Genomic DNA, 16,412 nt, shown 5'->3' on the forward strand with positions numbered 1-16,412 from the left:
GAGCAGGTTGTTTTTATTTTTTTATTTTTTACTTTATACTTTTATAATTTTAAGGAAATCCCACAGACAAGCACCTTCATCTGTATACGTCTTACCTTTACAAAGAATATCTTTGACACTAACGAGTGTCTCGTTTCCGTAAGTGCCCTAAAAACAGCTATGATGCACATTTACACAAAACAAATACATTCAGAAAGCAACACATAGCATAAATGACAAGAACAGTTTATAATGATACAGACAGACATATGCACACACAATCCAAACTTTAGCATTTGGCCGTTGAAGATGTACTATTTCTGTTGTTGATTTGTTTAATACTAACTAATAGTAACACTATGTTCCGTAAATATAGGTATTTTTAGATATATTAGCAATGAGTTAAATACTGATTTATATTGTTTAAGTGAAACACTGTATATGCATCCCCATTACATTTTAAAATGATATTATAAGAAAACAACTCATGACTGTGTTGACTTGCAACCTGCCAACTGACGAATGTAGTGATACGATTTAATGTTTTGCTACTGAAATTAATATTGATTAGGTTTATACTACTGGTTGATTTATCAAACAGGGAAAACAAACTGTAAGTATAGAACACATCTGAGTAATGATTGCCTGTAGTATGGCATATTCATAAGGTTTTACAGATGTATCCCTTACAGCCTAATTCAAACACCCTGTGAACCATAGGCACGCAATTATTTTACTTTCATTGGAAAGTTAAAAAAAAAAAAAAAAAAAAACTAATGGTCAGGCCCAGACATTTGTTATCTGGTGAGAGCTTGCAAAGCTAATTGCTGTGGATCGATTACTCCTTGTTTAAGAAGCAGATCTTGATATTGAGCAAGGGTATTTTTTGTTGTAGGAAGGAAGCCTGTAAACATTTCGGATATTTCTGTATTTCTTTAGAAACCTGTAATTGGAAACAAACAATGCTTTGTTTTAGTGAGAATGTATGCATGCTACAGTTCATGCCAAGGCATACTCCACATCAAAAGCCATGAAAAACTACTGCAAATCAAAAGCAGTTGGTAAAACTTTTATTGGGAAAATGTTTTGGCATGCCATTAACAAGCCAGACATGGCATTTTACAATGTTGATTCAAACATTTTTATATAGAACAAGAGAGAGAGAGAGATGGGTTTTCTACTTTCAGGACCTTTATCACTGTCTTCTAATGGAAAAGAAACACTTCTCACAACAATAGATGAGTTTATCAGGGTGATGCCTGTACATTTATACATGTAAAAACAAAGTTGCTAGCACTTTTACAAGATTTTTAGCTAACAATCGGACGCTAATCTGACGGCTCACTACATTAGAGCCAGGTGTGATTTCATTCTGTTTTAAAAGGTGTATAGAAAAATTGCCTACTTTTGTATGACTGAACTGAATTGTTAAATATTACCATTACGGATATATAGTCTGTTCTAAATTGTAACCTATTTTGATAGCGTTTAAGGAGTGACAGTGGTCAGTATGTTTACATAATTTCACAAAGACGGCCGGAGTGGATGGCATCAGACCAGAGCCAGGAAATAAAACAACAAGAAAGGTGGAGTTTGGTGGAGCTGAGCGAATGGTCTTGCTCAGCATTTAATAAATAAACAAACAGACAGAAAATAAACGGTTGTAACAATACAAAAACAGGACACGGCACATTTGCCAAAATAAACAGACAAACAAAACGGACCAAACAAAACACAGTGAGCTTCTTTTACTTCATGTTATTTATTAGTTTTATTCTCTTTACCTCCGTCTCCAATCCCGTTCTCCACTCACCGAACACACAACCCCGAGTATGTGAAAACATGCTGCTTTTATGCAGCTGTACCGAGACTCGATTGGTAATCAATCATTCAGTTGGAGTCTCAGAACAACTGCACGTGAATTAATAAAGTGCAGTTCCCTGTGCTCGCATATTACATTTTACTTGCACATGAAGTGCTGTGCAATCCTCGTGCCTAAATACAAATGTACATTTTAAACACTTGTGTTACACAGACCCGTTTATATCCCGTGTACCAATGACTATACACCAACATTAAAACACGCAACATATAACAGAAAATACACACAGGGGCGGGCACTTTGTCACAATAATATAAATATTTTGCACAAGATCATGTTCATTATGCCTGTTTTTAAATATCTTCTGACCTTCCGGCTTGCCAAAAGAGCTGCATTTCAGAAAGAACGGAGGATTCACTCCAACAGGGCCTAGGCTACTTTATCCAAGTTGTGTGTTACATATTATGTTCATAAATACATATTGTTGCTTCTTCTGTAGGTAATTGCATCTACATGTAAGGACCTTTTCCAAACCACAAAACTCAATTGTACCCCAAACCTTTAACTGAATCCAAATCCACAGCATGTTTCATAAACAGTACACTATTACTATAACTATAGCTTTTCTTGTTTTATAAATACACTATTGGATTTTAAGAGGAAAACTTGTTTAAGGAGGCAGTTAATGACCAGACCATAGGGCCTTGACCTGCTTGCATCCGCACTGGTGAAAAAGTTTTTCCAGCGTGGTTTAAAGTACATTCCTGTGTCCTTGGTGCCAATATTTAGTGCATCGTGTTATTTTTCTCAAAGACCTGCAGTCCCCAGCTGGGTGATGCTTGTATAACTGTAGGAAGACCCCCTAGAGTGAGGAACTACAGACGGCTGTGGGTCTGGTGTCTGCCAATGGCCATTCCTCTCAGCAGCCAAGGCTGTGGCTTTGGCAGAACATACTCAATTTATATATTGCCTCTCCCTTTTGGAGGTGTGGAGACCTCATTGATTTTTTATAGTTGGAAATTGACATCATGTTATATTTGCTCTCTGAGGGATCAGTACATTGCAGAACAAAGAGGAAGGCTTTCAATGTTCAATTGTTGTGAAGGAAAGGGTGCGTTGTCATTGGTATTATGCATAGTGCAGCGACAGCAGCCTCTACGTGGCAACTGAATTGTCCCTAAGGTCTGTGGCTGTTTACTCACGGCTGCTTTGCATTTGATCAATTTGCCCAGGAAATCTCCAGACCATTTCCACTTTCAAAAGTGCTTGTTAGTTTTCATCACTGGTTCACTTACTATTCTGAAGAAAGTCAGAGGAGCCATCTTGCCACATACAAATGCAAGCTATCATGCAAATGGTTTTGTTGTATGAGTCATGTTTGGGTCACTTGATCAATTGAATGCAAAACTGTGATGTAGCTGGAAAATAACAGGAAAGGAGTGGTTTAGGATGTTAACAGGAGGAGCATGTACCGCTACAACATGTCTGAATGAAACATAAAAGCTAGTGCTAACTATACAACATGTAATGATGATGATAATAATAATTTTTATATTTGAAGATATGTTGTAGCTGACAAGTCTGTATTACTGGCAATTTAAAGGTAATAATTCACAGATGTTATTTATTTATTTGTTTTTGTCTCCACAAGCACAAATTGGTGAGGAAAATGTACCTTGTTCTGAAAAGGGAATGGACACACTTTTTTTTTAAAAAAAAAAATATATATATATTGAATTAAGTGTAAATTTTCATTTTCAAAAATAAATAAATCAATTTTCATCTCTTGACTGAACAGATGAAACAGTGTCCCACTTACTGTAGCTAGTTTTTGTGCACTTGGTGAAGATACTCTGAACTGGTATAGATAGCAATGGGCATGACAGTACAGTATTTTCTCAGAACAAGGACTGGCAGTTTTCAATGGGGTGACCATTCATTACCAGGTTTACTGCTAGAGGATTTTCCCTAGACAGGAAATGGCAACTATATCTGAACAAAGACTGAATAAACAGGCCTTTTCAGTACTGTTGTCAGAGCAGCACTTGAAAGGTGATGCATAAATCCTGTGCAGTGCCATGGCTGGTTTAATTAAATAAACATCTGGTTTAGAGCAAAACCTCTAAAGAGAGAGAGACATGGTTCCCCATTTCCTACCAAAAGGAAACGTTTAGCACATTTGTTGGCCCTGAAGTGAAAATAGTTTATTTTTAGACTTGACAGGGGTATCAAACTACCATAAAACCACAACCACTAGGTTAAAAAAAAAAAAAGCTGATGTTTGTTATTGATAGAATGGGACCCTCGTGTGTCTTCACCATACTCTTAGCTAGAATTTAATTGATATAAATGTGTTGAATGTTAATGTAAATCGTTGATAAGGGCTGTATCTACTCTCAACAAAAACAGTGTGCAGGGCTCATATACTTTGCCAGGGACTGTGAGATTCAGTTGAAACCTCAGAGGCAGCTATATTCTCTTCACTCACCAAGCCAGTCGGTTGGATTATTAGGAATGGCACGGGTGTGTCGGTTGGGAGAAAACCAGGGATGACCCTCTGTAATATTTTGAACTGTTTGTCATTTTCAGAACTGAATAGACTGCCATGCCTTCCTCACCAGCTATGTGTAACAGACCTCTGTCAGTGAGATCAGATGCTCTTTTGCGTTGTGATTAAGCTGCTTGCTTACGCTGGGCAGGGTTGGGCGTATTACAGATACGCATTCCTTTATCGTTTCATACCATGTTATTCATTTACAAATATTTAAACTACTCTTAATCAGCATTAAAATTGAAAATAAATGTTTTTTTGTTTTTCAGGGCTCCAACGTTACTGATACCTGCACTGAGATGCTGATGCAGGGGATCCTGATGAAAATTTCAGCTGGAAACATTCAGGAGCGGAGTTTCTTTCTTTTTGATAATCTGCTTGTTTATTGCAAAAAGAAACACAGGTAGATTTAAAAAAAAAAAAAAAAAAATGTTTTAGGGTTAAGCATGTCTGTCAAATACCCAGTCAATGCTGTTCATTGATATGGTTGGCAATATGCTGTGGTATCACAATTACCCCCCAACCAAACCCAAACACTAGTTTTAGACCTATTTAGAAGGGAGATTTTCTTGGTGAAGTATTGGTTGGGGATTAGGACCAACCTAAATCATGTTATTATATTAATTACTCATCTTGTGATATGGAACTCTGATCACAAAACCACTACACAGTTTGGCATATAAAATAAGCAAAGGCTCAGGGTTGATGGGAGATGGAGACTGAACTGCTCCTTCATTCCTAGGAGAATGGATGCTCCTTTCATCACTGCCTTGAGGCACGCTTTGCTGGTGTAGTGCATGGATATATGTATTTTCCCCTTCAATGAAGCTTGTTTGTGACTGCAGGAAGCTTAAGTGCAAAGTAATGCCATGAAAGTAAAGTGCTTTATTCCTATAAACTGCAGACGTTTAAAGAACAGCAAAGCTGCTACAGATGGCCCCCGCTATCTGTTCCGTGGAAGAATCAATACAGAAGTTATGGAAGTGGAGAACATGGATGATGGGACAGGTAAATGTTTTTGTATTGATCAATATAATAGAAAAATTAAGATTCATGTGTGGGTTTGGCAAGATCAGCTTTCCTCACTCAGAATCTCTAAATTATATAAAAAATGATGCACCAGTGTTTCCAAACTAATTGAATGGGTTGTTTGTTAAGCAATAACAGTCAGTGGTGTGCATCTCAACAATGATAGCTTGAATGGAAAGGCTTCAGTTTTAGAGGCAGTCAAGGAGACTGTATTGCTTTTGCACTTATGATTACATCAGTATAACTTACATTTTGTATTATCTGTGGAAATACAATTTTATTGTGCTTACATGTGTGCATTAGTGCCTCTCTCAAAAAAAGCCAATGTTTCTCTGTGTTCCTGGACCATCAGAAATCCTAATCGATAATTAATCATAGACATCATAAAAAAAAGTTTTCCCATTTAGTCTGATCCTAAGAAAAACACATATCTAGCAATAATAGTAAATCAAATATATGTATATATTTCAAAGTAGGTGTAAACAAGCCAAATATAAATTTTGTTCCTTTTTTCAAATGTACGTTGAGTAAATCTCCCTTTTTAACATATGTTGAGTACTTACTTCTGCAATGTAATTTATCGAAAAAAAACAGCATTGAATTTAAGTTGAAATCCAAAGACGATTTTATGCTTTTGAAAATTGATCGCAGGGAGTAAATTTACTCAATATCCACTGTAACACTGCCTTCGGCCAATGTTCGTTTGCGCCCTTTAAAAATAAACGACACAGAACTGTAAGTTTTAATGCGGTTGCACACTTTTATTATGTACAAAACCAAAGTAAACAAACAAAAACCTAACTCCACTTTGGCGTGCTAAACTAAACTTTCTTCTTGTATTGAATACAACTGGGTGGCTAAGCCATGTATCAGCAACAAAAACACTTTTACACACACACACACACACACACACACACAGAAGGTTCACATAGTACTCCTTTGGTGCATCTGGCTTGTCTTTTGTCAGCCTGGCTGCACATGGCTGTTTCTCTGTCAGCCTTGACTGCAAGGCCACCCCTGCCTTTATTCAGGGCATAATCAGCCTTAGGTGCTTCTCATTAAAATGGTGCCAGGTGACTCCCCTGCAGCTCCTGTCTGGACTACAACTTATATACTCCCCCTAGTCTGCCACACCTCCTCCGTCATTTAGCAGATGCTTTATCCAAAGTGACTTACATAAATTAAACAAAATATAAATGTATATAAGCTACAGGCAAAAAAAAGCTAAACAAACACATCTATACAAGATAAAGGAAAATAAAAAAAAATAATAAAATATATAAATTTACAAATAAAGGTTGAATAAATGGGTTTTGAGAAGATGGCTGAAAGCAGTAAAAGACTGAACAGCCCTGACTCCTGAGTGGCACATCTGCTAAAGGCATTCTGAGTGAAGTGCAGGATGCACCCTATAGCCTGGAGGTCACAGGTTCGAGTCCAGGCTATTCTGTAGCCGACCGTAGATGGGAGCTCCCAGGAGGCGGCGCACAATTGGCCGAGCACCACCCGGGGGAAGGAGGTCTAGGTCGACCAGAGTGTCCTCAGCTTACCGCGCATCAGCGACCCCTGTGGTCTGGCTGGGTGCCTGCGGGCACTAGCTCTGAGGTGGCTGCTCGGAGAGTCTGCAATTTTAAAAAAATGCGGTCGGCTGATGGCACACACTTCGGAGGACGAATTTGTCGTCGCCGCTCCCGAGTCAGTGTGGGGGTGGTAGTGGTGAGCTGAGCCTAAAAATAATTGGATATGCCAAATCGGGAGAAAATAAAATAATTGGCTGAACAGTCCTGAGGATTACCGGTAGCTGGTTCCATCACAGGGGGACAAGGGAAGAGAAGGAGCGAACACAGGAGGAAGGAGAGTGAAGAAAAGGCACAACAAGTCGAGGATGAGCAGAGAGGGTATATAAGGAGACACAAGGGATTGGAGATAGAAAGGGACAGTATGATGAATGGATAGGCAAGAGCAAGGGTCTTAAATTGGTTGTGAGCAAAGATAGGTAGCCAGTGAAGATTGCGAGGCAGAGGGGTAACATGAGAGTAGCGGAGTTGGGAGAATGCCAGATGAGCGTCACAATTTTGAATAAGCTGAAGAGGACGAATGGCTGAAGGAGGGAGACCAGCAAGTGGAAATTTACAATATTCCAATCTAGAAAGAACAAGAGCTTGGGCTAGGAGTTGAGTGGAATAAGGAGATAGAAAAGGGCGGATTCTATAGATGTTGCTAAGAAAGAAATGACAAGTGTTGGTGAAGAGATAAGTTGAGAATGGGAGAGGAAATTGTCCAAAATAGCCTAGGTTTCTTGCAGAAGGAGACAGATTGATAGCATCAAGGGAGATGGAGCGAGAGAGAGGTCAGGGGAGAGAGAGAGAAGTAGAAGGAAAGTAAAGATTTAGAAGGTTTGAGGTGATGTGAATGTGTCCAACATGAGATTGCTAAAAGACAGTCTGAAATGTGAGAGATGTAGAAGTCAAAGGAAGGAAAAGATGAGTACCTAGTTTCTCATTCTCTTTCTGCAAGAATTTTGGACCTTTCCCTCCTATTCATTAGTCCTGCATGACTTTGTTTTTAAAACTTTATTAAAGTTCAGTTTTTGATCCACGTATATTAGTTAACCCACAGAACATTGTTAACAGTGATACATTTTGAGTTGTTTTGTAGATTAAAGCATATAATTACTCATTTACTCTTAATTAGTAACTGGAATAATGTTTTATTTATACAGTATGCCACTTGTTATGGAGAGGCAAAGGGGAAAGATACTGTATTTCATGTTCCACAACAAAATTAATTTGCCACAGGTATGAAGTGCACGTGTGACACTGTTCTGACCTGCTGTGTGCACACACGTTGGGTTTGTGTACACACATGCAAATAACGTGTCTCTTAGTTCGTGCTTTTACAAGAACATTGGCAGAGGAAGGCTTTTCATTTATAGCACTCTTTCTCAGTTTATTAGAGTGTAGTCCATTTTTGCAGTTTCCAAAATTGTGCAATTAAAGTATGTAATATTTAAAGAAAATGAATGAGCACAGAAGCAGCATTGTTTTCCTAACTTTCTGTTTTGTGTATCTTGGATGGGAGACATGCTTTGATGGTTGGTTGTATATGTAGAAACCTTCATTTGCTCCCAATTTGTGGGGTCTGGATTTAACTTTTATCTAAGATTGATGTGTTCTATTCTATAGATAATAAACAAAGCAGACTTTCCAGTAGTAGTGCGGCATGCCCTGTATCTTGTTTACATCAAAATACAAAGACTGCCTTTGAATTGTGTAAAGGTACACAAAACCTTCTAGCCATAATCCAGTGCATATGAAAGCTGCTGTTTTTAGCAGAGCGATTCTGTTTTATGCATGTGACGTTTTGGCTTCCAGATGACAAAGACCAGATGCATTGAGATACTGGCTATTTACCTGTTACACAACTGTGCTTCTTTAGGTCATCTTTTGATTGCAGTTATTGTACAAGAACAATGAACCCTTTCGTGGCAGTAATTTTACAGAGCTCTGTCTGCCACAGTGTAAAAGATCTCTGAGACCTAGGGGATGGTGACTTTATATTTGCATGATATATAAAGGCTGTATGATAAATGGGTTTGAGACCAAGACATTGACCTCTAATCTAATGTGGCTGTGATACCAGTTTTAAAAAAAATGTGTCCAACTGCTGGTACCACTTGGAAAGTTTCTCATAAAATGCATTAAATTAGTAGGGGTAAACCTCCTGAGAGCTTATTTGGTATGTTAAAGGAGCAACTAACTTGGCAACTTTCTTGCCCAACTAGCAGCAACCCTCATATTTTGTTGTGGAGGCTCGTCACAATAGGATTGGTTTAATTCTGAGTCAGTGTAGCCTAACTGTGTTGTATAATGTGGAACTTCTGTTTTGGTCCTTCATACAGTGTGGGTGCATACCCATTGTATCCTTGATGAATTATTGTTTTGTAATTATTGGAATTGTGTTTTGTTGTGGGATTCTGTTCTGATGTGGCCTCTTTAAAAATGTTACTGAAGTTTCTGTTTATTGTGATAATGCCTTTCCTTTTGTCATACGGCAAATCTCAGTACTGTTGTTTCTTCACATTGTTTAGTTTAGCTATTTGCTGTGCAACCACAATAATTGTTTGACATTATTACTTAAAACCAGAACCTTGTTGAGAATGCCACATTAAAAAGTCAGATCTAAAAATAATTATTTTTGTTCACTTTCTAGTTCTGAATAAAGCATGAATATAGTCCAACAAAAATTTAAAAAACACAACAATTATACTGCAGATGTGTTTTAGAGGTTTTTTCTAATTCATATTTTATTACTAGTTTTATTATTTTTGTTGTGTGTGTGTTTTTTGTGTATATAGTATTTCTTTTTCTTTTTTTTTTTTAAGCTGACTTCCACAGCAGTGGAAACATAGTGTACAACGGCTGGAAGATGCACAATACGGCTAAAAACAAATGGTTTGTGTGCATTGCAAAGAGCCCAGAGGAGAAGCAGGAGTGGCTGGAGGCTTTTCTGAAAGAACGAGAAAGGAGAAAAAGTGAGTATACATAGAATAAAACAATATGCTTTTAACACCCATTCACATTTACCTTATCCTATCTCCCAGTAAAATATTAATAATAATAATAATAATAATAATAATAATAATAATAATAATAATAATAATAATATAATAATAATAACCGGTATACAAAGCTTAAAACCCCCTAACATGTTGGTTCCTTGCATTCCATTGAATCTATATCCTCATCTGGAATACAGAAGGGGTATTGTGGGGGAAAAAAACAAAACAAAACATGTCATTCATTTCTTAATTTCCTGTGATCCACATCGGCTGTCGAAATATCCATTTGGACTAGACTAGACCCAGTTGGGTCGTAATCCAAGTCTGGAAAATTATAACAATACACTCAAGACAGTGTATTCAATCCACATTGTTACAATGAGTGGACAGGAGATGCAGAAGAATATCTCTCCATCCAGTTTTATTGAGTTTCTCCACTGGATCTTCTATTACAAGCACTGCATATTTGTTTTGAAGATATTAGCAGGATATCCAACAAAGCACTGGTAATAATGAGTCATTTCCCTATCTTACAAACAGGAAGGTATGAGTACAATTTATAAGGACTGTCGGCAACCTTTAGATTAACCTTTAGAAAAGAAAAACACTGGCACACTTCACGCTGCGAGATGAGTGTGGTTCTGAACCTTGCAGATGGTTGACCCCTTTTCAGTGACCACGCAAATAGCTTTGTTTCCAAAAGGTTAGGTTGTCTTAAGAGAAAATGTGGGTAGTTAATGCTGTACAAATCAGTATGTTTTGTTCAGCGGTTTGTTATCCGGATCTGATATATGGTATTGTACATTTGTACAGGCACAGCATAGACTATATGTAGCCTCCTCTCCTGGCAGAATCAATATTTCAAAGACTCTTCTGGGACTAGGTTATCAAATCCAGCTGGGCTGGAGACCATATTGTCGCAGTACATCTTGCACGATGTACACATCCCAAGTGTAGTAATTTAGTAGTTTGTTTAGCGCTTATTTCATTTTTTTTTTTTTAACTTCTGTTGTTCGACAGGCCTCAGACTGGGTATGGAACAAGATACCTGGGTGATGGTTTCAGAGAAGGGAGAAAAGCTCTACAGCCTGATGTGCAAGCAAGGAAACCTCATCAAAGACAGGAAACGAAAACTCACCACTTTCCCTAAGTGCTTTCTTGGAAGGTAGGTTTCCTAAAACATTTGGAAAGAATCATGCAGCACTTTGCAGAACGTTGAATCATTCAAAAGTGCTACATGCTTCAAGCTTTATTACTTGTGTCCTACCCTCTCTACCATATGTTCTGAAGATATCTCGGGTACTGCTTGTTTATTTGACTGAAAATATACAGATCTTTTTCAATACACCATGATAAATGAAATGCTTCTGTTGCTTTCTGGCACCTAGTAACTTCTTGTGTTGTAGGTCTAACTGTAGTCGTAATACGAGCCAGAAATCTTTTACGCTGTATTTGAAATGTCCTGAAAAAGCATACAAAAAAAAATCATGAGATCTTTTGCACAACAGAGGAGGGGATGGATGAGGGCAGTGATATATCTGCTAATGCTATTTTAAAGGATTTGTTATAACATTGTTGGCTGTTGCTAGTTTTCCATCTATTTCCTTGGGGGGGGGGGGGGGAGGTTGAAGTTTATTGGCATATATGTTTCCTTCATTAGGTCTGATTCAGTTTTATCCTATGGTTAGCTAGTGGTTTGTGTTGCCCAATATCGTTGGTTCTCAAATTGGAAGATTGTTTGGGATTAATGTGTGTGTGACCCCATTCAAACTGGACCTGTGCAGTTTCTCCATCCCTGTTTATTTCACTGCAGCAGTATAGGAGAAAATAAATTTCTACCCAGGGGAGGAAACTTGAATATGCAGGCCTTACCACCTACTCGTAAAAATTCTTTAAGGGTTTCTTCATAAGTCTTGCTTAATGTATTATTGGCTGAGTCTTTTAGAGCAACAAAACCTCAATAAATCATGCAAATATTCTCCTAAAGACTTCTAAATCCCATAAAACAGTGGTATTTAGCCTCTCTTAGTCTGCAGCATCATCAAGAAAAATGTAAAGACACTTGCTCTTTCTTTTCACATTTTAAAATAAGATTATGCATTTGACTAATATGTATGTTAAGAGTAAAAGGTGCAAACTGTCCCAAAACACTGTCACAAATTACTTGTGTCTGGCACAGGAAAACATTTGTCATGTTCTAGTTAATAAGTAGTTCAGAACATTTGCCCTGGGAAATACATCTATTTGAAATGTACAATATTGGTAATGTTATAGATTCGAAATGGACCTATTTTATAATCATTTCAACAGAGATGTGCTTGTTTGGCAGTTTAGTTTTCAATAGATTGTTTTTTTCCCTGTTAACAAAAAAAAGAAAGATGATGTTTGATTGTGTTGCTGTGTACTTGCTGTATCATTGCTGCGATTCAGTCATAATGGGACGTTGCATCTCAATTATGCTGATAACTTATTTACCTTTACTATCTGGCTAAATAAATAGCAATAACTTTACAGTGGATTAATTGTTCGAACATCTTCCAAATAACATGTTCCAAATAAAATTGACAGTAATTCTAAGGGAAAGTGCCTATATATATATATATATATATATATATATATATATATATATATATATATATATATATATATATGCCTATGTATATTGCAGCGGAGAGTTAAGTTTGGATTATTCTTTAATGTGCAGCCCACTATAAATATTAGGTTTAACTAGTTTTCTGTATGGTTTGGTTGCGCACTTTTGCTGTACATGATAAAGACAACACATCATTTTGGTACACAGCTGTATTCTTTAATTATCTCAGTCAAGTTCTATAATGGGTTTGTCCATTTAAAAATGAACAATTTCCCTGCCACACATTTTACATACCCATGTATCGTCACATTTATAACCATTAGACCATTTTGCTCCTACCCTTCCTCCTGTTTTCAGTATAACCTAATATTTGCTCTCTTTATGACAGTTACTCACTTTAATTTCTGAAAAAAATAAATAATAATAAACCAGTTTAAAAATGTAACTATTCATAACTTTCAGTTTCATCTCCTACAAGCTTTTTCCTCTCGTTACAAGTCTGGTGATGTTAAACTCTTTTAGTTTTGCATTAAAAGGAGTTTGACTGTATTTGTGCCTGCATGATGACTTCCCAATGTGTGTCTCTTGTTTCCATAGACATTTGATTTTACAATGCTGCCACATTGTTGTTGTTATATGAGCGCCTGTTATAAGGGCCTGTTCCAGAAGCACACCACTTGTATATGACCTTAGGGCATAACTGTGCAGTGTATGGTTTGGCAACAAGATTTTTTAAGAATCATGCTATCCTTTAAAAGGGAAACACAAGTTCCTTAAGGACTTTTTATGGCTCTATAGAAAGAGAGAGAGGAACAATTCCATTCCTGAAGCACTTCTGTTTTCTTCATTTTCATTTTATCCTGCTTTTAAATACTTCATATGATGCCATATGTTTGTTTACTCCATATGTCGTGTTTTTTTCTGATAATGGGATCAACATCATGACATTTTATTTTCTGTTCATTATACATCTTTTTGGCTACTGTGCTTGGGGCTCTTGGGATCTGAACTCGGGATCAAGGATTTCTGTTAAAATAGGTGTCTAGTGCTCATCACTTCCTGCAGAAATGCAGCTGTTACTTGTGAGAACACTGCTGGAAAAATGTGTTTTTTTAAACAGTTACAAAATGAAAGACTCCGCTGCAGATGGTTAATTTCAGTAGTAGGTATCTCCATTCCCAAGGAATCAAAAGCTTTCACAGAATATACTTGGAGTGTGTTGTGCAATGGCATCCTCTGGGTTTCAAGTAGGCTGTATTTGATTTCAATGCCCCTGAGCCCCCCAGCTGTGCAAATACTCACTGTGCTGTATTTTCCATGCTAAATGCTTTGAAATTCTATTTTTACCCTTTTATGAGGTAGACTAACCATGCAGCGTGATTTGTTTATTATTAATAGCGTTATAATTAAACTATACAAAATAATTGTTTTATTTACATGTTTTTGCTAACTTTAGCATTTGGACGACACAGTATAGGTTACCTTCATTGTAAATAAAAAACATGATTTGGTATAATTTAATGATAAAGCTATTAATAATAAATGAATCCTGATTTATAGCAGTAGTTTTTAACTATTCTGTAAATATTTTGTCCAATGGTTTAAAAGTACAATGTGGGGCTCTCAGGTCTTGTTTTCAAAAAATGTCAACACGGGATATTATATACAAGCAAATGGAATACCGTGTGTATGTATGTGTGTGTGTGTTTAATAGAGAGAGAGAACACATGCATGTCTCCAGTCATATGTGGTTTTCACGATCACGTCGCCTTAAGTTCTAGTCAAAACAGTAGTTATTTATCAGTGCGAAAGCCTTATCTTTTCACCTATGGATTCGTCCCATTGCCACTTCACTCTCATACGCCTCATCCACAGCATCCTGAAGGAGCTGAACTGAGACCAAGAACCCCTCTTCCATGCCGAACTTGCCCCATAATATCACCGATTCGAAGGGCAGCCTTAATCTTCCATGGCTTTCTTTGCCGTCCACTTTCTTCCAATTTTCAAAAACAGGTGCTGCCTCCCTTACGCATTTGTCGCGTGAATCTACTAATGTAATTTGCAGTCTGACCTTGGTGCACTTAAACTCCTCGGTTAGAGTAGAGACTGGTAGCTGCAGTATTCCTTTACCATAAAATCCCACTCTGCTGAGGCAACATGGAACTCCCAACCATATCCTGACGTTTGAACTGATTAAAGCTTCCAGCTTCTCAACTGTTGTCAAGAAAACCTTGTAGACAGTCAGTGGCCACAGCAGCCTTAACAGTAAACCAAACTGAAAGCACCAGAGTTTGAATTTGCCCGGTAAAGCGCTGCTGTCTATTGAACCCGTCACAAGAAGCACTGCTCATTAAGATATTAACATAATTTCGGTAATCACGTTAACATGATTTATTTAATGCCCATTATGTTTTAAAATGAAAATAAATGTGTGTTATAACATGTTTCTTTTAAACCTGCACATTTGAGACATATACAGCTAACTGAAGTGCCAAATGGCTAATAATTTTGTTTAATGCGATTATTTTAAGAACAACAAGTCCTAATACTTACATAATAGTACACTTCATATACAACTTATTTTTTTATAGTGGATGCAGCTCATTTGATATAATTTTCCCTAATTACATAGGCATATTTTTATATTAGTATGTAGTATATTTTAACTCCGACAATCATGGTTCTTTAATCATTCCAGTGATGGTGGTAATGGGCATTTGCATTTTGTTGTTGGTTATTGTTAATGGTAAGAGTATTCTGTTTTCTTAAAGAAGAATATCCTCCAATAAATTGAAAACAACCCCTTTCTTGTTATTTGCATTCCTCAAGTGAGTTTGTGTCGTGGCTGATGGAGATAGGAGAGGTTGATAACCCAGAAGAAGGGGTTCATCTTGGGCAGGCTCTGCTAGAAAATGGCATCATTCACCATGGTGAGTAGAAACAGTGGCCAGTGGAATGGAAGCAATGAGGGGTTGCACTGAGGAAGAAAACCCACATTCACTAAAACTATTAATGAATTTGTTACTACTAAGGGACCAGTCCAATTAATGTTTTAGCTAAAAATAAATAAATGCATAAATAAAATACGGTAATGACACATCATTGATGGTTTGTCAATTGAATGTAAATGAGCATGTTCCCATTAGTTTAATAAGCGTATAATTTCCTCAGTGTTGACCCCAAGCTAAAAAGTTAGGTACTGTAGTTTGGTACATTTTTCCATAAAACTAAAAATAAAGGAATGGACTCTTGTTGCTTTTTTAAACTTATTAAGTAGTTATCTAACCATTTTACTTTTAAGGCAGGAAAGACGACACCATCTCTGTTTATAATTTTGATTTCTGTATGTGCTTCGTGATGGTTAAGGTGTTATATTTTGCGGAAATTGCACAGAACTATTGTCATTGTCAAAATCAATGTCAAAGTTATTCAAGCACTTTATAATAGCTGGTGAAACAGTGTTGTAATTAACATCTTGGGCATCAGTCGACTCGTCGGTGTGACCACTGACAAGCAACCAGACTGTTTTACCAATTCCATAATCTGCTTGTGATACTTGGCAACTTTAGGTAAGTATTCATGTCTCAGCTGGGCTGATGAAGGAATCACTCCACCATTTGCTATACTCAGTCTGAAGAATTTACATACCTTTTAATTTTCCTGTTTTTCAAGAGGAATATTTGCGCAAACAAACACCTCTGTCAGGACAAAATTTATTGTGTTTCGTGCTTCACGGTTTTCAGTGGACTTTTGGAACATGGAAGTCACCGCTTTTTGTTTCTTTACAAGCAGTCCCAGTACTGCTCTGGATTTCTGCCTTTCTCTTTCCATGAATACTTGAATCTAAATGCCTGTCAACAGCCGATTCTCAATAGTG

General features: G+C 37.1%; 1 protein-coding gene across 1 annotated transcript in view; it reads left to right on the forward strand.

The window, feature by feature from the left end:
* LOC121314343 (phosphatidylinositol 3,4,5-trisphosphate-dependent Rac exchanger 2 protein-like) overlaps positions 1-16,412 on the forward strand; it is a 134,293-nt gene that overhangs the window by 38,694 nt on the left and 79,187 nt on the right. The window contains exons 7-11 of the mRNA XM_041247483.1: positions 4,622-4,755; positions 5,257-5,360; positions 9,766-9,915; positions 10,963-11,107; positions 15,365-15,465. Of these exons, the coding sequence (XP_041103417.1) occupies positions 4,622-4,755; positions 5,257-5,360; positions 9,766-9,915; positions 10,963-11,107; positions 15,365-15,465 (634 nt within the window). The remainder of the gene's footprint in view (positions 1-4,621; positions 4,756-5,256; positions 5,361-9,765; positions 9,916-10,962; positions 11,108-15,364; positions 15,466-16,412) is intronic.

The sequence above is a fragment of the Polyodon spathula genome, chromosome 4 (assembly GCF_017654505.1).
Source record: "Polyodon spathula isolate WHYD16114869_AA chromosome 4, ASM1765450v1, whole genome shotgun sequence".
Taxonomy (NCBI): Eukaryota; Metazoa; Chordata; class Actinopteri; order Acipenseriformes; family Polyodontidae; genus Polyodon; species Polyodon spathula.